Below are 25,632 nucleotides of genomic sequence, written 5' to 3'. Positions count from 1 at the left end.
TTCTGGCTCTGGAGATTTATTATCATCAGGTGAAGGGGAGGGAGGCTCATTTGACCCGAGATCCAAATCGCTGCCGTCTTCGCCCCAGCCTTCAGGACTTGGCGATTTAACTTCAGGCCCTCCGTCATCAACATCTGAATCTGATGGGAGATCCAGATCGCTTTCGTCGTCATGTTGCCAGCCTTCTTTTTCAACGTCATCTCTTTCGGCTGACACCAAACTTTGTGATAATATCTCGGAATGCGCGTTTCCAATAACTGGTGCTTCTGCTAAAGCAATTTGAGAGTCGCCTTCATCACCAGACGGTAGATCCAGGTCGCTTTCTTCGTCATTATCCCAACCAGACTTTTCTTCATCTTTGATGTCATCAGTTTTGCTGACGATTTCGGCTTCACGAGGACTCTGACACTCATCTTCGTCATCAGATGGAAGATCTAGATCGCTTTCTTCGTTGTCCCACCCTTGGTTGGAGCTTGAATCAGATACGGGAGTGATTGATGGGCGGTCATTTGTTTTCACGGGTAGCTGATCCTCTGTGACAGCGGATTTTTCATCTATGCATATACTCGCGTCGTGCTCATCTTGTACATCATCTGATGGGAGATCAACTTCGCTATCTTTAGGAGGCTGTTCAGACTTCGTTACTGGGAGTTCGTCTATCAGAGTGTCCGGAATAGTAGCTTGAGATTCATCCTCGGAATCAGAAGGGATCTCGAGATCACTTTCATTATTATTCCAACCAGCATTCTCAGAGGAGACCTCAGATGCTGATCTTTCGACAATTTCCATAACTGGCACGGAAGAAAAGTCTGAGGAGACAGGGACAGTTTCGGGAAGGCTATCTGTAATTTCCCCGACCTCAGAATCGGATGGTAGATCGATATCACTCTCTTCATTCGCCCAGCCAGTTTCTGACTCAACAGCCTCTTGATCATCAGTCATTGGAACGTCTTCAGTACTTGATTCATCTTGATCTTTATTGCAATATTTATCACTGCTTGGCTTATCCATGGGCTCAATCTCCTTGGTTTCATCCTGGATGTCTGATTTCATCTGAACAGGGTCTTCTGGCAAAAGTGAGTGATGCTCACTCTTCTTATCCGAAGGAAGATCGATGTTTCTTTCCTCGTTTTCCCATCCAGTTTTCTCTGTCAACTTTTCGTCTTCAGTGGAAACAGGAAGATTTTGGTCCTCTTCATGGCAAGCTGGATGCTCCTGATTTTCCGTGGCATCATCTTGAAAAGCTACGACATTTTCAGTTTGCAAGTCCGATAGAGGTGGAGTTTGATCATCTTCGTGATCTGAAGGAAGCTCGATATCGCTCTCATCTTCATTCCAATCCGGTCGCCCTGTTGACTGATTTTCTTCTGGTATTACTTCTTTAGATTGATCATTCTCTTCCGAAGGCAGCCTTTCTTGGACGTTTTCAGATTCTTTTTCATCTGATGGTGCTTGACTTTCTCCCTCTGATCTCTCTTCTGCGAGATTTATTTCAGACTCCGGGAGTTCTTCGTTCTCATCTGGTAAATCGAGATCACTTTCTTCGCCGTTGTTCCACCCCTCATTCTCGTCTTCCTCTTCTTCGGATATTCGTTTTGATGATTCGCATTCCGCTGCGATATTTTGGTGTTCCACATTCAGGTCAACTTCTTGATCTAATGGAACAGCATCAGCCGTTTCCATTTCATGATAAGATTTATCCTTTTCTTCGAAGTCCTCTTCCTGACCCTCCAACATCTCATCATCGTCAGGAAGGTCGAGATCGCTGTCGTCCTCATTCCATCCTTCCTCTTCTTCATTGTTTACCTCTGTCATTTCAAGTTTTGGTAAGCAGATAGAAATCTCTGGTTGCTCAGGACTTTCTTCGGCATTGAAAGAAGTTTCATAATCACGATCAATTTCCACCAGGAGAGACACAACACTGTCCCAATAATCTTGCTCCTCGAGAGTTTCTCTCTGTTTTAGAATCAGATCAAGGACGGATTCATTCGCCAAAAACCTTTCAAAGATCTCTTCGACGACGCAACAATTGATAAAGAGCAAGTCTTGCATTGGATCAGATGATAAAAGGCGGAAAATATTTATCCACTTGGAAACAATATCGAGTGGTCTGCCAGCGCGTTTTAAGACTTTCTTCAGCTTTTGAAGATTTTCCAGCGCTTGCGTCGTTGAGTTCGAAGTCAAGTCAGGTGGATTTTGAATCATCGAAATCATGGTATCGTAAACTGAGTAATCTTCAACGCATTCAAGTGCTATAGGGAACTTCTGAAGAACGAACAAGTAAATATCAAGCTCGTAGGTCTTGATCTCGATAGAACGGGCGAGACCAGTGTTGATCAATTCTTTCATCTTTTTGTCTTCTTCAAAAGATGAGTTGATAAGCGATAAACCATCGAGGAGTTTACTAAGTTCCTGAGATGCGATCAGTAAAACCGATATACGTACGGGAATTCCTGTATACAAAGTACAAAAAAAAAGATAATTAAAAGCTTTCAATCGCTTTCCTGTAAATTTTCAATGTTCACCTTCACGACGTAATGAATAATAATTTTCAAAGAAAGATCTTCGTTCTCAGAAATTACTTCTTTCACAAACTCAATCCATTGAGACGCACTACAGAATTTTGCCAGTTTCGCAATATTTTCAAGACTTGGCTGACCATCGATGAAGCTTGTTTTTAAAGAATTTACTTCAGAAATATGGGCGTTGTCGTCATCGGCAAGAATAGTCGACAGCAGATCCATGATAAACACGAGTTTTTGAAGCTCTTTAATAAGTTTTGATATGAAAATAATTATGAGAAATACACCATTGCTCTTGTTTTATCAAATAATTATCGTGCTGAGTTGAACACTCCTAGGAATTTAAATATCGATACGATGGTTATTTTAAAATTATTCATAAAGAATAGAAACTTTTCCTTTCTTAGCAGGACAAATTTGTTCCAGCAAAGATTTCGCGAGAGCCAGGTCACGATGAAATGTAATCTCATCCTTGATTTCACGCTGAACAAGATTATCCGTGAAGCCATCTATCAGCTGATTTTTACGCTTTTCCGGAACCATTTGAAGTAGTTCTGGTATTCCTACGCAGGCTGATATAAAAACTTCCACTGCCGGTGTATCATTTTCAAAGGTCGAGGCAATCCAAGAAGAAACTTCAGACTTGCTGAAGCCAGCTTCTTTGAAAGCAGAAAGTTGATGGAAAAAATCTCCCTTTGAAGATAATGAAGAGGCTATTTCTGGCCGTACGAGAGTCGCCAAGCTCACTTCCGAGATGAAAGACGATAGTTGATTGAGTAAATCGAGCCATTTTTCAGAGTCTTTGAGACTTCGGAGAGCGGCCAAAAGCTTTTCTTCACAATCGATGGTGGCATAAATCGTCTTTTTTGCTTGCAAATGGTAGTAACAGAGGGGCTCTTGCAGGAAAAGTGATAGATTCTTTCCTTGAGCTCTGAAATCTTGAGCACTCTCGGTGTCTTCGGACAAATGATAACAGATTTTTAGCGTAAAAATGTGCTTCTTGATGCTGTCTGCTGAGTCAATGTCTACTTCGCTTTTCACGGCGAGATCTTTTGCGATATCGATTCTAGTTTCCTGATCCAAGTGCTCAACCAGCCTTTTGATATCACCCGGCGAAATGGTCGTTCCTTTTTCTTGCGCCCATTGTTTCACAAAATGATCAGGAGAGTACAAATCAAGAACTTCAACAGAGTCATCAATGATGTAAACCGAGGACAAGGTTAGATCCACCAGATTAGAGATGCCTTCTCCTTCGATGAGCTTTTTTGCATCTACAATTTCATCTAGATCTTTGAGGCTTTCCACCAGAGCTTTATTCTTCGAGATTCGCTCCGCTTCAGAAGGTACTGACTCTAGTTTAAAAGACAGGTATTTATTCAGCTCGTCATATTTATAACCATCAATTTTGTCATAAACAAATGCCAGTTTTTGATTGATATTTTCCCCAATAGTATTCGAGGAGTCTTCCAAATTGACTGTCAATAAATACTCATGGAAGCGGATAAAGAAGGAACATCGTGCGACTACACAACCAAATCGATCCGAGTTATCGTCATTGACGAGGGACTTGATCTCTTCTGCTTGTTGGATATTTTTGGAGATAATTATTTCATTTGACGATGGGCACGATTCAAATTCATCAATGTACGAGAGTAGAAGGGACTCGGGGTCGGAAAGGGACGAAAAAAGATGTTGAAGTTTGGAGCAGGCGGACAAGAAGAGTTCGATCTTCGGAGCTTTTTCAGAAAATTTACGGCAAACGGAGGTCGTGAAAAGTGCTTCGTCAGACCTTCAAATGAGAATAAATAATTCAATCAAAGGAAAAAGATTCAATCGCATCTAAAATTGAGCGATCTATATCTTCTGCTATAAAACTACCTGAGAATATGCGCGAGTTCTTCAAGCTCTACTGGGCCGTGTAGTGACGTTTTTACAAGGTTACCAACAATATTTTCAACGTCACAGCTGAAATGGGATGTGAGCTCGAGATAATCTTTCTGCCAGTTGAATTTTGAGAGTAGAACATCAGTTACGTCAGATCCATCAAGATACGGTTTAATTAAATCCGACACGTCATAATCACTGGGAGTGTTGAGGAGTGTTTTTAGCTTCTCACTTCTTTCTCGTATCCACTCATCTTCCAATAAAAGATTCATAATGAAGTCTTTTGCGAAAAACATCTCATTTTCCAAATCTTCAGTTTTGAGATTGTTGCTGACTACTTCCATGAAACATCTGACTACATATTCATCGTCTCCCAAATAATTTCTGAGTTCCAACAAATCTTCAGCGATAAATCCTTCTTGAATGTATTTCTTTAACATTCTCCTCGCGAAGATCTTATCACTCGAGATCTCAAAATGTTTCAAAATTTGATCGACTTCTATGAAGAGCGAAGGAGGTTCTCCCTCCACTGTTTTGAATGTTTCGACGATTGAATCGATTCCACTATTGAGTATTTTCTTCAGATCGAATCTTTCTAAGCAAACTGATTGAAGAGCGTAGAATAATTCTTCTTCTTTGAGAGTGTCGGATGAATACAGCTTCCGAAGATCAAAATAGGTTTCTAGTCGACCGTGGTCACTTCCTTTAATATTTTTCCAGCAATATCCCTCAAGTCGTTCTTTGAATCGCTTATCCTTCGCCATTTCAGCGTATTTCTGCATGTTTATTTCTGATACTTCTCCATTGATCAGCGCATTCTCTAAGAAACTCATCGCCATATCAAAAGTGTCTACATCATTTTCCGAAGCCAAATCCATCGCGAACTTGTATTGGTCGGGATCTTCAGTTTCAGCGAGCCCCAAAATCGTATCTCTACGGTATTCCGGATCAGCGGCAAATTGCTCTGCATCCACGCCATAATAGGATAATGAGTCGCCCTGGATGAATTTTGCAAGCGCTTTGTATTCATCGTTTTCCGGGGAGCCTTAATTGTTATTAGAAATACAAATTATAGGAATATATGCAATCTTACGGAGAATAACATCTGAGACCGACTCGGTTGACTTGGGATCGCTTTCAGCTGCGAAATACGCTTTCAACTGGAGCGTTTCCTCGGAATCAGGAACTTCTTCTAACGCGGAAGCTGAGTAACAACAAAGAGCGATTGAAAATTTAGCGGGATCTGAGAGGTCTTTGATTGCTTCAAGGAATAGCTCCTTCTCTATTATAAAGGGTATATTTCAAAAGATTTAATTATTTTCTGCGAATATCCGGTTTGAAAAAATCTGATGATTCATGGTTATACCCATTCCCTTTTTTGTCAGTTATCGTCGAGCGCCTGATCTTCTTCTTCGGCAAATTTTCTACGTCGGCCCCCTCGTCATCGACTCCAGACGAACCTAAACGCTTGACGCCGATTACCGTGTTGGAAATCGTATTCAAAGCGGCGGAAGGAATCAAAGACTGGAACACATCCACGGCAGACGTAAACAACTCGTCATCAACCTCCTGGTCGATTAAATCCAGGATCTCTTCAATTTTGCTGTCGTCACAGAAGTTGAGCGCGTGCATTAATATTTCATTTCGATGCTTGACGCATCTATGTGCGTTTTTACCGACTTCAAAGCAGAAATCAGCCGCGGCGTAGCTCTCAATTCTTCCATTCGCGATTTCAAATGCAAATTCTTCCAGGAAATCCCAAAACTGATTCTTGAGCGATTCTTGTGCTGATAGAACGAATAGTTCTTCTTCAATATTTTTGTGATCTTTTGAAATATTCGACAGAAGTGAAATGAAAAGCGTAGCATCGTTGGGACTCCAAGGAGATTCAGTAGAAATCGCGCTCATGAGCTTTCGCGGATTTTTGCGGGCATCGTTGATGATCACGTGAGGTAGAAGCCTGGTACCTTTCTTGGAAAGGAATTGAAGGATCTTTCATGGTGATTGATACTGGGAAATGAAATACAGAAAACGTAGATTTATATAATCACGTTCCTGAAGACCAGCGACATTTGAAGAGACTCGATCAAAAATGCCAGATTCTTCCTCGACGTCAATGAGATTAAGAATCCGAAGAGAAGTGAGAATGTAAGGATCATTGACGTCCGATGCACTCACAAGATAATCATCTGCAGCTTGAATGACTGTCTCAGCAGAGTCCTCAAAACACAAGATGTATATCTTTGGATACTCTTCAGATAAAAGATAGTCGTCCTCGATGACGAGATCTTTTTCAAATGATTTTGTTTGGCATAAAAACGGTTCAACGAACCCGATGTATCGGTTATCTTTCCCAGCAAAGGTGAGCAAGTGATGAACAAATGTCTGGATCGTAGATTTGATCGAAAGACGCTGGAAAAGCTTGCTCCTCAAAGAAAGAATATCTTCAAAGAGTTCAATCCAGACCCTTTGATCGATGCTTTCTGGTTCTCTGTTGTTACGGGTTTTATTCACAAGAAGGTTGAAGAGATTTTCGACAACGCTGTTTGATGTACTCTTTGAGCGTTCGGACAAATCGTACAATGTATAATCAGCTCCGCCCCATTTTGAGATGATCTTTTGACACTCTAAAATGCCACGAATCTCGGCAATTTGGAACTCTTGGTTCTTCGTTAGCTCTTCTGGAACATGATTAAGGATCATTTCTAATTTCTGTGAGATCTGCCGCGAATCCATAAAGGCTAAGAAGATGATAAGCTCGAAAACTTCGTCTTGTACTGTCAAAAATTTCTTTTCCAAAACAAGTTCGGTGAACCAAAGACCGTCATTTTCGATTATTTCCTTCAAAATCGTCATTCTTGAGCCTGATTCTTTTATTTCTTCATCGTCCATTAATGCTTTTATTAGCGAGAGACCCTTATCAGTTTCGTGGTCATTGATTCGACTGAGAATTATGTTGATTTTCGCTCTTGTGGATAAAGTCTTGAAGCTGGCAAGAGAGACGTCGTGGTGAATCTCCCAAACATAGACAAACTCTGCTAGATCTTTGAAATCAAGCTTGTAAGAAGCAAGTTTGTTATCCAGAAAACATCTTGGGATAGAATTTTCAGCAGCGATGTTGAGCATTTCAAGGGAAAGCTCAATGATACCAGTTCTTGCTTCGATCTCTTCAGCCCTGGAGCAATACCAATCAGCGATTTCTTCTGTTGTTAGTTCTTCTGTTGGTTTGAGAGATGGGAAAAATTGATCATAAAGAAAATCACCAGATTTGGGCTTTTCAAAATATCGCGTCAAAAGCTCAGAATTACACCAATTGAAAGAAACAGCTTCAGAATGCTTGATAGGAATCGGCTGAGAAGTTGCTGGGTTGATCTTCGGTAAAAGATGCTTATACGTATCAAGACTCAAACTTTCAGGAAACGACGAAAGAAGTGCCAAGCGATGTGGAACAAGCTCATTATGATGTCGAAAGAGGATTTCTAAGCTGCGCGCGTCGCCCTTTCTTGAACACAGTGACGCGTACTCGATTAAATCTACATCGCGAAATCGTCTGTATTGTTCTGATAAGAAAGGTCCATCCGGTGACCGAGGGTTGAGATCTTCAAAGGTTCGCAAGCGGGAAAGGTAACGCTGAATCGTCATTCTTTCTTTCAGCAGGGAAACTTGCTCTTTGTTGAGCTTTGAAAAGTCGAATTTTGAGAGAACTCTTCGTCTGTAATCGAGATCTTCGACGGAATCATCTTCCGTGTAGTCGATATTTGTTTCCGGAATCCAAGGAAAAAATTCATCGCTTTCTTCGTTTCCGAGTTTTTCCAGAACATCGATATCAGTTCCTCTGAGACCATATTCGAGCAAACTGATGATTGAAGCAGGACTCGCTGGGATTTTGGAGTAGATCTGGCTGAGAATGTATTTTCGGCAACGAATTCTACTCAGGAAATCTTCAATTGCTTGAGGTCCATGGTCAGACGTCTCCCAGCGTTTTTGAAAAACAAGATCAGGGTCCAGATCGAACTGATCAGCCACGGCCAGGGCTGTTTGGAAGTCATTTACGTCAATTAGTCGATTGTACATTTGTTGAGGAGTTGTTCGATCGACTCGAAAGAGGGAATATTCACGGGTTACCATGTCATAGCTAGAGTTGTCGTCCTGAATCAATTGATTTAATTTTTATTGAAACACTCAATCTTTTCTTACCTGAAACGCTTCCAAATCAGTCAAATAGAACAAGAAGCTCTTTGTAAGATTCAGCAAAGATGATCCAACGGACGGATGTTTCTTTATAAAAATATCATCATCTGTTCACAGGCTAATGAAATGAACGCACCGAAAATAGAAAAATAACTTTAATTATTATTCTATCACCGTTACTAAAATGATGCCAGATTTAAAAATTAAACATCAGGTCAATAAGTTTTCACCAAGTGTATGAGTAAATAAGAATTCTTATAGCATTTGCTATAACTAGTAGTGTGGGTATGAGAATGTCACCGTGGAGCCCTCACTTTTGAATTATTTTCCACATTTATCGAGCACTCCAGTCCAAGAACAGATCCTCCTTTGGCATCAGACAGGGACGCCCATGGACTGGCCCACTCTACTTCTGAAACAAGCCCGAGATCGTCAACCAACGAGTGGATCGAAATAGTCCCGCAGATCCTCGACAAAATAACATGCTCATCATCCCACCACGTGATAGACGTCGGAATGGTTTGGAGTGCGCTGGGAACTTCATTATCAAGAAGGACAGAGCATGCTCGATCGGGGTGAAGTTCTTTTGCAAAAGGAAATTCGTCGACCTTCCAGCTTCCAATTGGTGAAAGATTGGGAAGAGAGAAGAGAAGAATCTCTCCTGCGAGTGATGTGACGATCACCTTTGATAATTATATATGAAAATGCATAAAAAAAGAAATGATTGGATTACATAAAGTCAGACGTTGTTTATAATTGGATTTTAATTATTTCAAACAAGTGTTTATTCCATTTATAAGTAGCAACATGTCAATTATGACTGTCACAAAACGGAGCTTTACGTAATCTTGCGTTTACAAAATCATCACTCAAGCCTTCTTCTCTTACCTTTGAGTGATCCGGAGATATGGACACATTATACGAGCAAGGGATATCGGCTGCGCCCAAGAAACTCCTGAGAGTTCCCCCGACTTTTGTCAAAAATTTTGAGCCTTCAACAATCGGCGCTGCTCGGGAAAAATTAATTCCGTAAGTCTCATCGTCAACGATTCTCCAAGCCACAGTTCCAGAGAACTTATCTTGTCTTTCGTTTGATCCTCCGACGGTGATGAGGAGTTGATGCTCGTCAGACCAGATAGCATGTTCAACGCCAAATGTCTGATCTTTTACTAGGCTAGTAATTTGAATTGGATTGCTTAGTATATGAATTTTCAATTCGAAGCTTCGTTCGCTTCGTCTCTTTGTTTAAATTTATGAAGGATGGATGGTCAGAGAGAATTTTCTGATTGCTATTTATAAATATAATTCTTTACTCGTCATAAAATATCAATAACTATGCTGCCCTCTCCTAAACTCCCCTCGGTCACAATACTGGATCTTCCTTTTTTATCCATCTCAAAAACAACGAATTCGCTATTTCGATAAACCGCGAAAACTCTTCCAGGATAAATTTCTGGAAAGAAAACCCCAGCCAGCGAATCGCTCAACACCGCAGTCGTGTTCATCGTCGGTTTATCTAGTCGTCCTTCAATGACAAGATCGTGGGAGAAGAGAAAGATCTTCCCGGAAGAATGAGTCAGCGCAAATGCGCCTTGGCCCTTGTTCCAAGCTCGGCCGGACCAAAAGACTTTCCGCCACTCTGGGTTTTTGTCCTTTGGAATTTGGCAACGTCGACATGATTCAAAATCGTCAGCGGATGATCGAAGCTCGAGATGGGTTCGTTGGATGATAAGGAGGAATTCGCCACATGGAGAGCGAGAGACTTGCCATGGGTTACAGGAAGAGATGAATTTAACTAGCGTTGATGGGAGCTGAAAATTGATATTGAAGAATTCAAAAAGAAAGACTTACTGTTAGAGTATCAGACGTGCTGAAGATGTTGAAATTAGAGAAGATTCGCGCTAGAGTTCCTGCGACAGATATCAGGACCGTTTTGTCGGGTTCAATTTTTCGCTCAGTGGTCTCGCTCTCCCATTCTTGTGGGATAACGATTCGATCATATAGAATCTGCTCATTCCCGACCATATTTTCAGACGTCTCACGATCTCATTTATCTAAAATTGATAATTGGAACGGACATTTCCAAAGAAAGATCAAGGAAGATATCGCAAATGCTGAAAAATACTCTGTATTTTTCTATTTCAACCATCATAGTTATCAGTATCATAAAATATATAATTGCCCAGAGAAAATTTATTACGAAAAAGATATAGACTCGTGTACGCCAATATGTTGTCGATGGAGCTATTCAGCCGTGGCGCGTGGTACTTGCGTGATATATAACTCGGAATATGAAAAGAAAAAGTACGTTCGAAAAAACTAGTCAGAAAAGAGTATCACTTTTGTGATGCCGAAAATCTTGGAGAAATTTACTCCTGAGCAAAATTCGTTTCAATTTCGAACAGATGTTGTCGTGATAATTTTTGTTATCATCGTGGCCGGTAAGATTTTTGGACTGCAATCAGCTTTAATAAACCCAGTTGAAGTTCTAGTTCTCGTTGCACTTCTTCTGTACAAATTTCGCCAACGAAGTGAGCAGAATGGATCAGCCAGACAAGTAGAAATTCCACCGGAGAATCGGACAATCGCTGAGACAAGTCTCCGGGCGGAGAGAAAGGATCTAGCGAGACTGTCAAACGATTTGAAAACTGTTTCTCATCGAGTTCTGACCAAGCTCAATTCTATTGAGTGCAGAAGCGCCTGCCCTTCTTGCTTGAAAAAGGTAAGGAAAAAACTCTCGGTCACCTCTATTTCTTCAACACGAAAATATCTTGTTCTGACACAAATTTCTAGTTTGACGATGGCGCTCATATTATGTGCATTATCCCCTTTTGCCAACACACAATTTGCATCAACTGCATCCCATTTGAGCCGGAAGCGATGGACTGCCCAAAATGTGGAGAACCCTACTTTTCGTCTGAGATCGAACTCAACGAAGATTTTTTAAACTATCGATATCAGTAACTACTCTGGTCATAATTCATAAATTAATAAACGAAATAAATAAACGATGAATGAATACAATGAAATGATTTTGAATGTATTTAGGAAAGTTCTTACCCCCCTTTTTTATTGGCTCATTGGAAAGAGCGTAAAAAGTTATCCCAGGTTCACCCGAGAAAGGATGAAATTTTCGAAAAAATGATGTCATGGCACGTGACTGAAGTCCCAAAAAACTCAAACTTTCCCGCTCGAGCATTTTCGACTCGTCTGAGCTAATAAGACTTGTAATAGCTCAAAATGATCGTCTCTGCGAGCTCTTGGTGGGCATCGAGTTTTCATCCCTTTTCAACCCTTTTTTTAAATTTCTATTTTTCGAGCAATAGATAAAGGGATGAAAAAGGGTTGAAAAGGGATGAAAACTAGATGCCCACCAAGAGCTCGGCGAGACGATCATTTTGCGCTATTGCAAGCCCTTCTACCCCAGACGAGTCGAAAATGCGCGAACGGGTAAGTTTTGGTACTTTTGGCACTTCAATCACGTGCCATGACGTCATTTTTTTGGAAATTTCATCCTTTTTTGGGCGAATCTGGGATAACTTTTTACGCTCTTTCCAATGAGCCAATAAAAAAGGGGGGTAAGAATTTCACTCAGAAATCCTTATTGAAAATCGTCTAGGCGTAGTGGAGAAAATAAACACAATGTTGAAAATGAAATGAGAGCTGGTACAGGAGGTACAGTAGCTAGGAACAAAATGAATAGAAAAATACGTGGATCTTGAATTTTAACTCCTTCCTGCCGTTTTGTCTTTTGAAAAGCAAAAAGTGACACAAAATGTGACAAGATTACGTGAAGGAGTTAGAGCAAGAGATAACGAAGTAAAAAGGCCGAAATTTTGATGATTTTTTGAAGAAAAAAGTGAAGAAAATAAATAATAAAAATAAGGAACTTTTTAGCAGAAAGGAATTCGGGAAGAGGGATGAAAGACGGAGTTATTCGCTGAGAAGAGCGACTCATTTCGGAAGACGTCGACAATGATTTTGAAAAAAGAAGGGAAGACGTGGTGGATGAAGGCGACTAGATGGGCAGGAGACATTTTGAATTTTTGGGTGGATTGGCCCGCGCGGGTGGAAATATGGGCGTAGAAGAAGTTTTCAATGGAAGTTGCGATGGCGATTTCCTTTTTGCGATCTGCTTTTGCTCCGCCGAGGCGAGCTGAAAGATAAAAAGCGTCATAATTGTTAGCTATCGGATTGTAGATTCGTCTTGTTGACAAATTAACGTTTTCAAAATATGTCCTCTCATGCGAAAAGATAACACTTTGTTTTAAATATAATTTTGAAAACTTGTGAAAAGTTCATATATTTCATACCTGGCAACGGAATATGAACGAGAAGATTTCTGAAATAGTCGATCATGCAAAGAAATGAATCGATCCCATGGAGCTCGTATTCGATTCCCTTTTCGACTATTTTCGTTGTTTTGCATTTGATTTTGAAGTTGTCCGGGAAGCCATCGTTGAACTTGGCGAATTCGGACTTGATCTTTGGAATCCAATCTAAGAAAATGCTTATAAAATGGAAACGTAAAATTTGCTTTGCCTTTATGAATCTTGAATTCGTCTAGATAGATCATTTTCTGCTCGAGCTTTAGGGCACTTTGCGGCTGTCTTGTTCGTATTGTATTGAGAAAGTTCCCAAGTCGTATGATGAAAACCGCCTTGTTTTCGTCAGGAGATTTCAGCGGATCTCCTCCTGGAGTGTGAATAATTGAGTTCGTTAAAGCAGCGAAGAGAGCGTTATGTTCATTTTTCCTAGAAAGGGATAAGAGAAGCGGGCAAACGAGAAAATATTACTCAGAAAGAAATCGAATGAGTCCGGGCATCGAGCGTTCCAAAAGCGCGCCTTTATTTGGATCAAGAAACGGGAATATCTCCCTGAAGATGATCAACAACGCATCTTGCCGCTGAAAATTCTTTTACCTAAGAATTATACAATAGCAATTAACCTGTGCATCAGATAAATCCACGCCATTGTTGTTATCTGCCAAGCTGCAGATTTCCATCTGAGCCAGTGGATTACACTGATAATAGTGTGAGTCTATATTTCGTAATTGTTGAAGAATGAAAATCATCGGCCACTTGTCTATCAAATCCACATGGTTGTAAACCTTTTATTGGACTCAGAAAAAAAACAACCCAAAATAAATCAAATAATTTAATATAATACGAATTGAAGTACGTATTTAGTTTGATACTCAAACTGTGAATTGTAAATCAATTGAACATGATGAAAATCATCAAAGCATAAATTTCCTGAACCCAAAACTTATTTGTTTTTCCTGGCAAAATGACCTTGGAGCCTTCTGCTTTCATATTCTTCTCCAACTCTCTTCGAACCCCTTGATACAGCCCTTGCCCGAAGATAAATTCCTTGACATAAGTCGATATGTTCCTGCCGCGGAAATCCACCAGGTGTTTTTGCAAAATCGTTTCGATTTGCTGAATGTACTGAACAGCGAGTTGTTTCTGTTCGTTGTTCTGCGTCGTTGAGCTCATCTGGCGATCAATGTGATGGATAAGTTCAGTTACATAATTCGTCACGAATTTATTTCGCCCAAGATCTATTCCAGGAACATTTTGAAGCTCTAACTTGTCTCTAGAGAGAATTTCATTGGATTTGAAGAACTGCGACACGCTCTTCCAATCATTGCTTCGATGGAGACCAGAAAACCCTTCTGTTGGTCGAAGAAGCCTGATGATTTGTGAGACGAGTTTTGGATTGAGCTTGTTAGTAAAGTTTGATTTATCAAGGATGAACTCGCACTTGTCGGACCAGCAGTGTTTCGAATGTCGAATGATGTGAAGGGCGATTGTGCCTCCTTCGAAGAAAAGCTCAATGAGGATGAGCCCAAGCGCAAAGTAATCGGGATGCGTATTCTGACGACTTGTTTTCGGACGATAAAGAATTGGACCAGAATCGTCAAGGCGCTTTTGAAAAGCTTTACGTAAGTTATTATTGATAGAGGACGTTTTTCTTTCCTCAGAATATGATCGGATCGATTGCTTGAGAATACGAATTATCAAAAAAAAGATATCTACTATCACTTGTATTTTCTCAAGTTAACGTAAGAACTTTTCCTTGTACGAAAGAAGACCAAAGTCTCCGATCAAAGCCTTCGTATCGTGAATAAAGATATTTTCAGGCTTGATATCATTATGATATAGTCCTTTTTCGGTCAGATAGGCAAGGCCATCGAACATATTTCGAGAGTATTCGAACGACAAGTAGGAGGATTGTTTCGTAGGTTCGGCATCCAAGCGTGAAATGTAATCGTGAAGGTTGCCGCCGTCACAATATTGCATAACGGAAACTTAATCAAAAATACAACACAGACGAGAGATAAATAAATTTACCTAATCTAGTGGAACACCCGATCTCCTGAATCAACGAGAATTTGTTGATTCCCAACAGATTCTTCGCAGTGCTGAAATCTTTCTGAATCTGATGCGATAGCAAAAGATGCTCCAAATAGTGCTCGTTTTCGAATAGGTAAAAGTCTTTTACCACTCCAAAAGGTTGCACGTGATATAATTTTCCGAAGATTTCATCGAGGACCTGCAAGACATTCGGATACAAAATATCGATAGCTTTGTAATTGGCTCATGAACAGTGTAATCGAATAAATGAACTGTTAAAAGGGAGCCATGCCTTCGATGATAATTTGTCTGTCTTCTTTTGCATCATTACTTGGCTCGAACGAGAAAATTTGCTCAGAAATCGCTGGGGTAGGCGGTTGCTGAGGCATAAATTGCGAAGGAGAAGGTGCCTCACTTGACTTCAATAAAGCTTCAATTTCTTTCATTACTTCCTTTGAAATCCCTTTCCTCAATACGGAGGAAGAATTTAAAGATGAATGATCCATTGATTGGCGCATTAATGCCGCCCAGAATCGAACTAGTCCTTCCAAATTATTTTGATAAGTCTCCGATCTCGTTTTCAATTCCGACTTGGCGACAAAAATCGACTTCCAATCACCAAAAGAAGAATCATTGGAGAAAGTCTTTCTCCAATCCTCGCTCCCAGCAAAAGAATCGTCGAGTTTGCGAAGAATAAGGAGGAAAAATTCGCTCTGAAGTTTTCCTATCTTCGTTTTTCGCGGTCCATCAGGGAGCTTCCTCAACGATGCTCGAAGCTCGTACCGATCCGAGATTCGAATCTGGCTGTCGCGAAGCTCAGTGATTTTGCTCCAGTGTCGTTTTATTTCTTTGATGTTCTTTAGATCTTGAAATTTACTCCAATCGATTTCTTTCTCGAGAAAAGATACAGCGGCACGGACAGTAACAAGGATCTTTGGGAAGTGTTCTCGAACCCACTTGGTAAACTGCCCATCTGCGTTCCGCCTTTCTTTTTCATATATGAAATTGGCCATTTTTAAGATCGGAAAATCAGCGTACTCATTATTCTTTGACGCGGGACATTCCATGGTTGAGAAATTCGACCAGCTGCATTCAGACGCAGCTCGTTGGAGAATTTCCTCGAGTTTTTTTAATTTGATTCCGTTCGGATGAAGCTCTGATTTTCGCTGAAGTCGGACGAGTTCTAGACAAATTTCAACACAATTCGCTTCTTCGTCAAAAAGCGGTTCGGCTGTTAGCATCGCCTGAGCTCCATGGCCGATTTTCTTCTTTTCGTCAACCGTCGATCTTGGTTTTCGAAACTTCCGGAATTGAAACATCTTCGATTTTTCGTCTATGGAAACATGGTAGCTGCCCTTGTTTTCAACAGAAATTGCATCTGGATGCATATTTCGAATTGCTTCGAAAAGCGATTTCAGACGAGAATCTTGCTGAGCATATTCATCGATAGATTCTCCTCTGACAGTCCTAAATCCATGGTGACGTGGTCGTAAGCACAGGTGACACAAGAACGTCGAATAGCTGGAATCTTCTGACTTGAGAGAAAGGATCTGCGGCGTTTCAAGACGCAAATTGCAATCGCCAACTTTTGACATTTTTTCGATGAAATCTGTTTTCAACGCTTCATTTCGGAAAATGCGAGCGATGACATCGTCGCAGCTTGAAGATTTTTCGATGATATCGTGCAGCGTTTCAAGGTCATAGAAACAATCTTTAGGAAGATTAGGGAGATCGGAGAAGGAAAAATCGCGGATTTCTAGTTGCTGTTGCTCCTTGGCTTCAAAAAGATTTAGGTTCTCGACAGTGACGCCAGCGCTGAAATCGTCCTCGTGGAGTTCAAAAACATCGTCTGTTGGAGGCCTGAATGTTGGTACCGGTTGTTAGTTTTAAGGTTTAAGCTTCTCATTTAGTACCTTTTGGACTTGTGAGGCAAACTGGGCCTCTGCCTTGAGATCCCCTTATCCCTGTCGTTCCCATTCGAATGTGGATCTAACGAAAGTGACCTGGAAGGTTCCGGCATCGAGAAAAACTCTTCGTTCAACCCTTCATCACCCGGGTTGCTCTTTATCTTGCCTCTGAATTTGAAAATTTGGTCCCGCCGCGCGCTTCTCATGAAGACAATAATAAAAAAGGAAAATGATAGTTACAGAATCAATTTCATCATTGAACGATGAATAATGATTAGGAATTTTTCAAGAATGAGCAGTCGGCGCCAAACTGACCAGCGGCAAGTTCATGAAAGTTCAGAACGAGCTTGATTGTTAGTTTGTTGAAATTAGGATCGGAACGCGAGAATGAATCACGCATCGTGAGAATCTGTAAAATTGAAACAGCGGCACAGAAAATATAGCTGTAATGGGGAGAAAACTGTATTCGTGTCGTCAGCGTTTGGAATGTATGAGCCCTTCCATGAGATCAAATGAGTTGTTATCGGTGTCGATAGTAAGAACTTTAGGGAGTTATTTTTTTACCTGAAACTTTCACGCTTAACGCATTTTTACGATATTTTATGGAATGATCGATGTTCTTAGACTCTTTCTTAGACGTAAAATTTATATAAGAGAAACATTAGCTAACGTTCATAAAGTTATTAATGTCCAATTTGATATGAAAAATAAAATTTGCTTCATTGAACATCGAAACTTTTTATACCGAAAATTGAAGCAAAAATAACTCTTCCTTCGCCATTTTCATTCTCTACCAACAAAAAGCCATCCATGTCAACGCCCTTCACGACTCCTTTCATCCCTTCAAACTTGACATTTTCTGAGCTATGTAGCCATAAACTTTCGTATTCTTTTCTCCATGAGCCGTCCTTTAGTTTTGGCAAGTTTTCTTCGACGTTATTGAAGATCCTTGCCATAAGTTCTTCACGTAAAATTTCAGTTTCTGTTAAAACACACGCTCCTAGAACAAAATTGCATTCACAAAACATCAACAAAAAAAACCTGGGAAAGGCTTTTCATTCTTCAAATTAACACCGATTCCAACACAAACCGTCAGGGTCCTTCCCATAAAACTCGCTCTCGAAATAATCCCTCCGAGTTTGATTTCTCGCTTCCAGTAAATATCATTCGGCCATTTACAGAAGACATTCTCTGATTTTGAAAGCTCTCGCAAGGCACTTACGGCGGAAAGGCCGACCAGATGTTGGATCGCTGCGAGATGCTCATATTCTCTCAGTAGGCCTTGGCAAATATTTGAAAACAAGCGAAATATTCATCACAGAATATTTCCCGCTCTCTTTTTTATTGAAATATTTACCATCTAAAAATTACGAAAGCCGTTCCTAAATCAACTTCAAAGCCAAAACTCATCGCCAAACTTCCCCCTGGAGAGATCCACTGATTCTTCTTCCTCCCTTTTCCGGCTATTTGACTATCCGCGACAACCACCAATCCCTTCCAATCCTCCGATTTATTCCCAAATACATCCTCCGTACTCGAAATCGTCGGGAAATGAATTACCCTCTGTCCAAGCTCTTTACAATCACAGGCAGCGAAAAACTTAGAAAAATCAAAAGCGGATTCGTTTTTCCCATGGTTTTCGGATGAGGATAATAGTTTTTTCTCAGCAGAAAAGTTAACAAAACAGGTTGAAAATCGATCCGCCAGTGTTCCGTCGAAAGCAGTCACGGGCTCAGAAGTGTCGATAGATGTTTTCTTGACAGACCGTGCGTCAGTTAATCCGAATCTATTTAATTCTACGAGTGGTTCAGAAAAAGACAACTTTTTGCGAGAAACCAACCTGCAAAAATAGACTCCTCAATGTCTTTTTCTTCCTCTCGAAGACAGCAGTGGAGCCTTTTTTCGTCAATATATTTCTTTAGATGTTCATTTTCTCTGACACTTTTTTCATATTCGCCCTCGATAGAAATAAGTAGCTTCGTTGAGTTAAGCCAAGCGACAGAATTCGGATAATCATCTGACGAAAAAATCGTTAATTATTTATTTCGTTCTCTATTTTGGGGCGATAGTCTTCGTTGACTTCAAAATAGAATTTACCTAATGTATGAAAAACGAATGTTTCTGGACAAAGAACCGCTCTCGTTGCTTTTAAAATTTTCTCGCGCATATAGCTCTTTGAAGCAATAATCAGTACATTACTCATGCTAAAATTAATTGGAAAAGATTTCGGTGCTTTTTCACATTTTACGACTGTTTTGGCGCATCAAAACAAGCAAAATCGGTGTCTTCTTTTGTAGGAAAATAAATAACTGTATTTGAATAGTAATGGTAATTAATTTGCATAAGTATAAAAATAGATTTTTACAGAAATTGAAAAGATCATCGTCGGAATGGCTTGAAGTCCTCGTCGTCTGATTCAGCTGGATCATCGTCGGAGTTGAAGAATTCGTCGTTTTCAGCGTGGACCATTCGCGCTACGGATTCTCTCCCAGCTGATGGCTGAAAAAGTCGCATGATTTCTCGAAGTTCTGAAGAACGAGGGCTTACCTTCAACGGTGGAAGACCTTCAGACTTGACTGCTGGAATCTCCGAATTTGCGATCGGCGAAACAACTCTTTCTTTAATTCTTATCGAAGCTTTGTGCAGCGTCAGCGGTTGTTGCTCGATCTTCCTTCTTATAAACGCCTCATCCTTGATCTCGTGCAAGCTCGCTCTCAAAATCTCAAATCGCCGCTCCCAGTTCTTGTTCACTTTAGCGTGCTCTTTTCTGAGTTTCTCGAGCTCTGCTTGCATGTCGCCATCAGCGTCAACAGCCTCACGCTTTTCGCGTTTTGCATTCTTTTCTGGCGTTTTTGCTACAGACTCTCGTCGAACGGGAGCGATGGATTTTTTGCGAGGTGGTGGTGGAGGCGGAGCTTTTTTAGCTTCTTCGAGCTAGAGAAAACGAATAGCAAGAAAACCTTATAAAATGCTGAAAAATTAAAACCCTTGTTTTCAAATAAAAATTGCTCACCTTTGCTTGAAGAGTTTCGATCGAAGCCTTGAGCGTTGCGATTTCTTGATCTTTCTTTTGAATTTCGCTGCCCATCGAGCTCTGCGCATTGTTGACCGCCTCGTCCATCTTCTTCTGAAGAGCTTCAAGTTGCTGATTCGCGTGCTTTGTCAGATCCGATTCAAGCTGCTTCATTTCTTTCTGGTGAGTCGCTTGGGCCTGTTGCATTCGCATATTTGCTTCATTCAGCGCGATTCTTAAATATTCAATAAGATTAACGATCAAAAAGAAATAAAGAAAACTTACTGAAGCTGACTGCTCTTCATCACTTCGTCCTTCACTCTGGTCTCTAGTTTCTTGACATTTTCATCTGCAGCAGCGAATTTCTTCTTCTCCTTTTCAAGGTCGATCGCTAAAGTTTGATTCTCGTTACTGACGCGTTCCAGCTTCTTTTTCGTTTTGGATAATTCCGCTTTCGCTGCATCAAGCGCTGTATTGTCGACGATTACTGTAGCGAAGATTTACAACTGTAGAGAAAAAACAAACGCAAGCTAATCGGTTAGCGGACATTATAAACAAACGGACATTATAAACAAACGGACATTATAAACAAAACGGACATTATTAACATTTTTTATTTTATGAAAATCAGAACGGACATTATAAACAAAACGGACATTATAAACAAACGGACATTATAAACAAAATAAAAAATGTTTATAATGTCTGTCTGTTTATAATGTCCGTTTTGTTTATAATGTCCGTTTGCAATTTCGGAATTCCATTTGAATCGTTACAAAGGATAAACCCCCTACTTTCATCGGTATACACACTTAAAGTGACCCTCCCTCGAGAAAATTTTTTTGAAATATGAATCGAAAAAATTTAACCTATGATAAAATTTTTGATTAAGAAAGTCTATCCCTGCTAACGCAATGAGTTTGCTACTTAAAAATGTAAGTGTACTCGAGGATTTGCTGTCAGATTGGGGGACGGGCGGCTACATTACAAATTTGCAACGCCGTTACAAAAATTCAGATTTTTTCGCAATAAAAATTATTTTCGATTCCGTAATTTTTATCATTTTGGACAGAATTAGCAAAAAGGTTAACCAAAAAGTAGTTTCCTTCAATTCAAGCGCGAAGCGCACACTCCTTCAATGATTTTGATTTTGAATCGGGACGTTCAATAGCTCTTCTGAAAGCTGGTGTGCTATCCGCTATTTTCTAGTACAGAGAAACAATTTGCTCAAGGCAAACCTACCTCTAGGAGGTGCCAAAATTCAAGAAATTCGAAAAAACGCCATTTTTGGCCATTTTTGAATAGAAATTCAGGCTTAGATAGGCTCGATCTGAGCTAAGATTTAGGTAGAATAGAGCTTAATCTTTAATTTTTAGTACAGAACGCCCATTTGGTCAAGTTATAAAAAAAGTTTCTTAAGAACAACCATCTGTAGCTATTTTTGGCGTTCTTGGTCTTTCATTGCTCTCTAGCGCCAACAAATGGGCAAAAATTTCTTATGCGGTTATTATATTTTTAATCGGCAGATTCTAAGCTTTCAAAAGACCCCTTATGGCTTATTTAGATGACAGTAAAAAACCGAAAATACTCGGATTTTCACGCTAAGTACAATTTATATGCATTTTTGCAATTTTTGAAGGCCAAAATCTCGGGGATAGATGTTCGTAAGGGGGTCATGTGACACATCAAAATGATCCTCAGAAAACTGGGAATCTAAAAATGTCAAACATAGACCCTTATCAAAGAGTTGAAAAAACAGGGGGGATCCCTTAAGTGTGTATAGTTTATCCTTTGTAACGATTCCAATGGAATTCCGAAATTGCAAACGGACATTATAAACAAAACGGACATTATAAACATTTCTTGAATTTCTGAAAGTGACAACGGACATTATAAACAAAACGGACATTATAAACAGACAGACATTATAAACATTTTTTATTTTGTTTATAATGTCCGTTTGTTTATAATGTCCGTTTTGTTTATAATGTCCGTTCTGATTTTCATAAATTAAAAAATGTTTATAATATCCGTTTTGTTTATAATGTCCGTTTGTTTATAATGTCCGTTTGTTTATAATGTCCGCTAACCAAGCTAATCTATGTAAATCATTCCTTTGGGCGTTTTGTTCTTTTCAAGTTCTTCCTTCAAGTAATCATTTTCTGCGGTCAACTGCTGTATTTGAATCAATAATTCGCTGCTCGTATCGCCGGAATCTACCGGTGGTAGAGAATCGAAATTCGGTAGAGTTCGGTTTTGATTTGCCTTGTTGAAGATTTTCTTCAGCTCCATGTCATAATATTCTGAAAACGAATAAAAAGGAGGATTTTTGGGAGAGGGGTACCTTTGTACTGTGATTTGATTTTAGCAATAGCATCGTTGAGTTGACTTTTTGATCCTTCCCGCGTCGCTAGAATTCGCTTCTTTGTATTGTCTGTCGAGTTCTCTATTTGTTCTTTCGTATATCATAAATGCCTGAATAACGAGAATAAAAACTGATGCAAGAAAAGTCAGTGTTACCTTTTCGGTAATATTTTTGTGATAAATAGCGTCGACGGTTTCCCATGAAAGACCCTGCTTCTTCTCGACTTCGGCCATTTTGGCTTTGAGTGTTTCAGCAAGTTGCATGAGATCTTTCATCGGGTAGATTTCATTTGCATCAGTTTGGGCGCAGTTGTCGCGAATTTTTTCGCCGACCCATTTCTTTTCGCTGGCGAATTTGGGATACCATGTTTCGTGCTGTTCATTAAGCAGGCCCTAGTGATAAGGTTAACATTATTTCGTATGGGATTTAAGCTAAACAGATGAGTTGACTCTATATGAATATAATTTTTCCTCGAATTTTCAGTTTGATAAGAATCAAGTATTTACCTGTAAGTACATGGTATCCTCCTGGTTGAACTCCGATCTGAGAAACTGCTCCGTCAGAAGCGGCGTGCTTTGGCTCACCGCTCCATTCTCGGTCGGAATTCTGGCATTGAAGCCGACCGGCTCCGACCTGATCCCAGTTGGCAGGTCGGCCTCGCTCTCGGTCAGTTGAGACAACTGGGACCGAGAGGTCAGCGACGGAATTAACACACTAGAACGATCCTCTAGCAGTTCCATCGCATTCTTTTCAAATCTCAATTCAGAAAAAGTGAATTTTCTAACTGACCATTTTATGAAAAACAAAGAGGATGAAAAAGAACGTTCTAGAGAAAAATATTTATTTGGACATCTGAGAAGGCATATAATAAAAGTCGTTTCCTTTGAAATCGTTAATGATTTTTAATTTTTCGTTTTCAATTTCAATTGGGCGGACTCCTTCTTTTTTCATTCGAGCAACTTCTTTTTCCAAATAGTTTTCGATTCGCTCTAAAATGGATTTTTTTCCCTAGCTCTTTCATTTCGGCGTTTACCTGTTCTTTCGTCCATCATCCTCTGCGTCTCCGTTCTTACAATGTTGTACGCAACTGGGTCCAATTGTCCGGCAAGATGGCTAGCTCCAGTTTCGGGCGAGTAAACCACTTTCAAATTATTCCTGGGAAAGAGTTAGAAAGATGATAATAGATAAATCAGTACTTGACAATATGCTTCATTTTAGATTTGAGCATCGTTCGACGATCATTTCGTTGGCGCCAATTATGACGCATCGTCGGCCCTAAATTTTGTTTAGGAAAGGAAATTAACATTTTATTCAAAGCAATATTTTATGAATAAATTTTTTTATACAATTTAAAATGAAACTTGTTCTATGGAAGACTGGCCATATTCGCGGATTGATAGGCTACCTGTTGAATGCTGATTATCGCCCTTGAATCTAATCGACTGGAGAAGCACACTTGGCCGATTCAAAATTATCCGATTCATGTTTTTTTTTCTAAAATGAAACTTCTTAATAAATAGTTGTCGGTGTCATTTCCCCAATAAATCAAATATAAATCACATTTGAAATTCAATTTCGGCTAATTTAGTCTTCATCATGCAAAGTATGGCAGTTTCCAGGGCAGTTTTGAACAAGATCATCACTATCGGTAAATTTTACAGCGCAGTAGACGCAGAAAAAGTACTTTTCTCGAAGATATTCCGTTATTTCAACAATCAGTTTTTCTGAATCAAATTCATCTAAGCCATCTTCTTCCCGGTCGTCGTGGAAGGACTGGTCGGTTTGGTCGATGAGCCTGGCTTTCTTGGCAGTAAGAGAGCGGACAACTCCGGGAGGCCAGAAAAAATCGGATTTTCGGGACCGAGATTCTTGTGAGTCAAGATCGTAGCAGGATTTTTGAGCTTTTCGGATGAATTTTACGAGCGTGTTTTCTGAAGAGAACTGGTATTCACGAGATAATCAGAAGACAAAAAGGTAATGGAGTAAAAAAGGTGTTTTATCTATTTCTAGGGCAAGTTTACCGATATTTTTCTGTCTCGTAGTATTCTTAAAGCTCTTCGTAGTTTGTTCTTCCGCCATCTTCCTCTTCAAATTGATCTGATTTATCCTCTCTTCGTTGATTATCTTCTGCTGCCTAGCGGTTGCTATTCCGATTCCTTTCTTGTCTTCTTTCACTTCTCCAATTTGAACTGGATTTCTTCTTCCTTCGCCGTCTTTTCCGAGACCAGTGCCGATTTTGAAACCCATTTTCTGCATCATCGCGAGTCCCTTATTTTCTGGCTCGTTTACTATCATCGAAGTTGACAGAGCTTCCTTTTTTTGTGGATTAAAAATCTAGTTTGTTAAATTTTTTTCAATAATGAAAAGAAATCCGTTCCTCTCGAATGTCAACCATCAGTTCAGCGATCTTCTTCCTCGCAAATTTATTCTTTTGCATTTCGCGATGCTCTCTATCTTTTTGCTTGGTTAAAACTTTAGCTTAGAAAAACCCCATCAAAAGAAGGGTGAAAAAGTTACCTTGATCTTTTCTTCCTTCATCAGTTTTTCCGCTTTCTTTCCTTGAATTAGCCCCGGGCGAGTGTCTTCCAGTTTGCTGAGAAAAGCGTCGGACATGTAGTCATCTTCGGAATCGGACATTCTGAAGATTATTCTCTTCTCTAAATTCTCTCTTTCAAAGATCACTCAGAAATCACTCAGAGAGACGAAATCTCGCAATTTTTTGATTGGCCCGCGCGTCGCTCTCTCCAAAGTCGCCTTTCAGAATCGTCGAAATATGGAATTTTTCTAAATTGCGAAAATCAAATAAACAAAAGTCGAAATTTCACGGATTCAAGGAGACAGAAAGAATTATGAAAGCGTAAAGAAGTTTTTCTAGAGATGAAAGAAAGGATAAAGTTACGAAGAAGGGATTAACGGTGAAGAAATCGCGGTGGAAACTTTTCAAAAGGTAAATTCGTCAAAGAAGCATATTTTAGAAAGAATTTTTTGGTAAAAATTAGATTTTGTAAAATAAATATTTTCAAATATTTCCCGATAAAATCAATACATTATATCAACTTGATGACTTTTTTGATGATTCCCTGTCATGGAAAACCTATTTTTCTTCGCAAAATCAACTTGGTACTGTTAAAATTTCAAAAGTAGACATTACGTTGTCTATAGACATTTTCATCTGACCTTTTGTGTGGTCCAATTTTCAAGTTTTCGAATTTTTATTCTCCGAAGTTTTTCGAAAATTGTCATTTTTTCATTATCAAAATACTTTATTGAGGTAAAAATATGCAGAGAATAATTTCGAACCCTTTCTTCCAATCATCTTTATTTTCATATTTTTATTTTCTTCACGAGACATCTGCCCGGTGTAAGACGGGATTATTAGCCCCGGGCTGAG

The 25,632-nt window shown here is 39.8% G+C and overlaps 10 protein-coding genes across 12 annotated transcripts; 1 reads left to right on the top strand and 9 right to left on the bottom strand.

Annotated features, from left to right (window-relative positions):
* Positions 1 to 2,894: 2,894 nt before the first annotated feature.
* On the bottom strand, positions 2,895 to 6,394 carry LOC145712111 (uncharacterized). The gene is made up of 4 exons (XM_081789798.1): positions 5,792 to 6,394; positions 5,500 to 5,700; positions 4,401 to 5,451; positions 2,895 to 4,311 (listed from the first exon to the last, which is right to left on the bottom strand). Exons 1-4 carry the CDS (start codon positions 6,312 to 6,314, stop codon positions 2,895 to 2,897), a joined length of 3,192 nt encoding a protein of 1,063 aa, XP_081645924.1. The 5' UTR covers positions 6,315 to 6,394.
* Positions 6,395 to 6,401: 7 nt separating this feature from the next.
* Positions 6,402 to 10,647, bottom strand: LOC145712110 (NBAS subunit of NRZ tethering complex-like). Its single transcript, XM_081789797.1, has 6 exons — positions 10,449 to 10,647; positions 9,952 to 10,408; positions 9,486 to 9,766; positions 8,912 to 9,280; positions 8,604 to 8,684; positions 6,402 to 8,555 (listed from the first exon to the last, which is right to left on the bottom strand). The coding sequence occupies exons 1-6, from the start codon at positions 10,620 to 10,622 to the stop codon at positions 6,402 to 6,404; spliced, it is 3,516 nt and encodes a 1,171-aa protein (XP_081645923.1). The 5' UTR covers positions 10,623 to 10,647.
* Positions 10,648 to 10,910: 263 nt separating this feature from the next.
* On the top strand, positions 10,911 to 11,561 carry LOC145712109 (uncharacterized). The gene is made up of 3 exons (XM_081789795.1): positions 10,911 to 11,038; positions 11,084 to 11,319; positions 11,391 to 11,561. The coding sequence occupies exons 1-3, from the start codon at positions 10,945 to 10,947 to the stop codon at positions 11,559 to 11,561; spliced, it is 501 nt and encodes a 166-aa protein (XP_081645921.1). The 5' UTR covers positions 10,911 to 10,944.
* Positions 11,562 to 11,616: 55 nt separating this feature from the next.
* On the bottom strand, positions 11,617 to 13,704 carry LOC145711066 (uncharacterized). The gene is made up of 5 exons (XM_081788792.1): positions 13,546 to 13,704; positions 13,394 to 13,503; positions 13,140 to 13,351; positions 12,911 to 13,096; positions 11,617 to 12,753 (listed from the first exon to the last, which is right to left on the bottom strand). Exons 1-5 carry the CDS (start codon positions 13,669 to 13,671, stop codon positions 12,491 to 12,493), a joined length of 897 nt encoding a protein of 298 aa, XP_081644918.1. The 5' UTR covers positions 13,672 to 13,704; the 3' UTR covers positions 11,617 to 12,490.
* A 109-nt stretch (positions 13,705 to 13,813) lies between these two features.
* LOC145712108 (uncharacterized) lies at positions 13,814 to 17,402 on the bottom strand. The gene is made up of 5 exons (XM_081789794.1): positions 16,870 to 17,402; positions 15,249 to 16,805; positions 14,954 to 15,187; positions 14,665 to 14,910; positions 13,814 to 14,538 (listed from the first exon to the last, which is right to left on the bottom strand). The coding sequence occupies exons 1-5, from the start codon at positions 16,931 to 16,933 to the stop codon at positions 13,814 to 13,816; spliced, it is 2,826 nt and encodes a 941-aa protein (XP_081645920.1). The 5' UTR covers positions 16,934 to 17,402.
* Positions 17,403 to 18,216: 814 nt separating this feature from the next.
* On the bottom strand, positions 18,217 to 19,087 carry LOC145712107 (uncharacterized). Its single transcript, XM_081789793.1, has 3 exons — positions 18,961 to 19,087; positions 18,704 to 18,880; positions 18,217 to 18,659 (listed from the first exon to the last, which is right to left on the bottom strand). Exons 1-3 carry the CDS (start codon positions 19,064 to 19,066, stop codon positions 18,217 to 18,219), a joined length of 726 nt encoding a protein of 241 aa, XP_081645919.1. The 5' UTR covers positions 19,067 to 19,087.
* A 68-nt stretch (positions 19,088 to 19,155) lies between these two features.
* LOC145706201 (uncharacterized) lies at positions 19,156 to 20,378 on the bottom strand. The gene is made up of 4 exons (XM_081783736.1): positions 20,162 to 20,378; positions 19,877 to 20,111; positions 19,411 to 19,797; positions 19,156 to 19,362 (listed from the first exon to the last, which is right to left on the bottom strand). The coding sequence occupies exons 1-4, from the start codon at positions 20,179 to 20,181 to the stop codon at positions 19,243 to 19,245; spliced, it is 762 nt and encodes a 253-aa protein (XP_081639862.1). The 5' UTR covers positions 20,182 to 20,378; the 3' UTR covers positions 19,156 to 19,242.
* Positions 20,379 to 21,992: 1,614 nt separating this feature from the next.
* LOC145707933 (uncharacterized) lies at positions 21,993 to 23,030 on the bottom strand. Its single transcript, XM_081785529.1, has 4 exons — positions 22,748 to 23,030; positions 22,397 to 22,633; positions 22,221 to 22,351; positions 21,993 to 22,179 (listed from the first exon to the last, which is right to left on the bottom strand). Exons 1-3 carry the CDS (start codon positions 22,979 to 22,981, stop codon positions 22,241 to 22,243), a joined length of 582 nt encoding a protein of 193 aa, XP_081641655.1. The 5' UTR covers positions 22,982 to 23,030; the 3' UTR covers positions 21,993 to 22,179; positions 22,221 to 22,240.
* A 35-nt stretch (positions 23,031 to 23,065) lies between these two features.
* On the bottom strand, positions 23,066 to 23,798 carry LOC145707942 (uncharacterized). Its single transcript, XM_081785540.1, has 4 exons — positions 23,647 to 23,798; positions 23,438 to 23,516; positions 23,275 to 23,396; positions 23,066 to 23,230 (listed from the first exon to the last, which is right to left on the bottom strand). The coding sequence occupies exons 1-4, from the start codon at positions 23,723 to 23,725 to the stop codon at positions 23,082 to 23,084; spliced, it is 429 nt and encodes a 142-aa protein (XP_081641666.1). The 5' UTR covers positions 23,726 to 23,798; the 3' UTR covers positions 23,066 to 23,081.
* On the bottom strand, positions 23,762 to 25,044 carry LOC145707911 (G patch domain-containing protein 11-like). 3 transcript variants are annotated; one of them, XM_081785510.1, is made up of 4 exons: positions 24,759 to 24,886; positions 24,621 to 24,695; positions 24,263 to 24,556; positions 23,762 to 24,172 (listed from the first exon to the last, which is right to left on the bottom strand). In XM_081785510.1, exons 2-4 carry the CDS (start codon positions 24,676 to 24,678, stop codon positions 23,826 to 23,828), a joined length of 699 nt encoding a protein of 232 aa, XP_081641636.1. In that variant the 5' UTR covers positions 24,679 to 24,695; positions 24,759 to 24,886; the 3' UTR covers positions 23,762 to 23,825. The 3 variants fall into 3 exon arrangements, with proteins under 3 accessions (XP_081641636.1, XP_081641644.1, XP_081641630.1); XM_081785518.1 differs by having other exon boundaries at positions 24,621 to 24,691; positions 24,759 to 24,883; XM_081785504.1 differs by having other exon boundaries at positions 23,763 to 24,172; positions 24,621 to 24,702; positions 24,759 to 25,044.
* Between the last annotated feature and the right edge of the window lie 588 nt (positions 25,045 to 25,632).

This window comes from Oikopleura dioica, chromosome 1 (genome assembly GCF_907165135.1).
Source record: "Oikopleura dioica chromosome 1, OKI2018_I68_1.0, whole genome shotgun sequence".
NCBI classification, from domain to species: domain Eukaryota; kingdom Metazoa; phylum Chordata; class Appendicularia; order Copelata; family Oikopleuridae; genus Oikopleura; species Oikopleura dioica.
The sequence above is the reverse complement of the archived record's forward strand: the minus strand, read 5'-3'. Positions and strand labels throughout refer to the sequence as shown.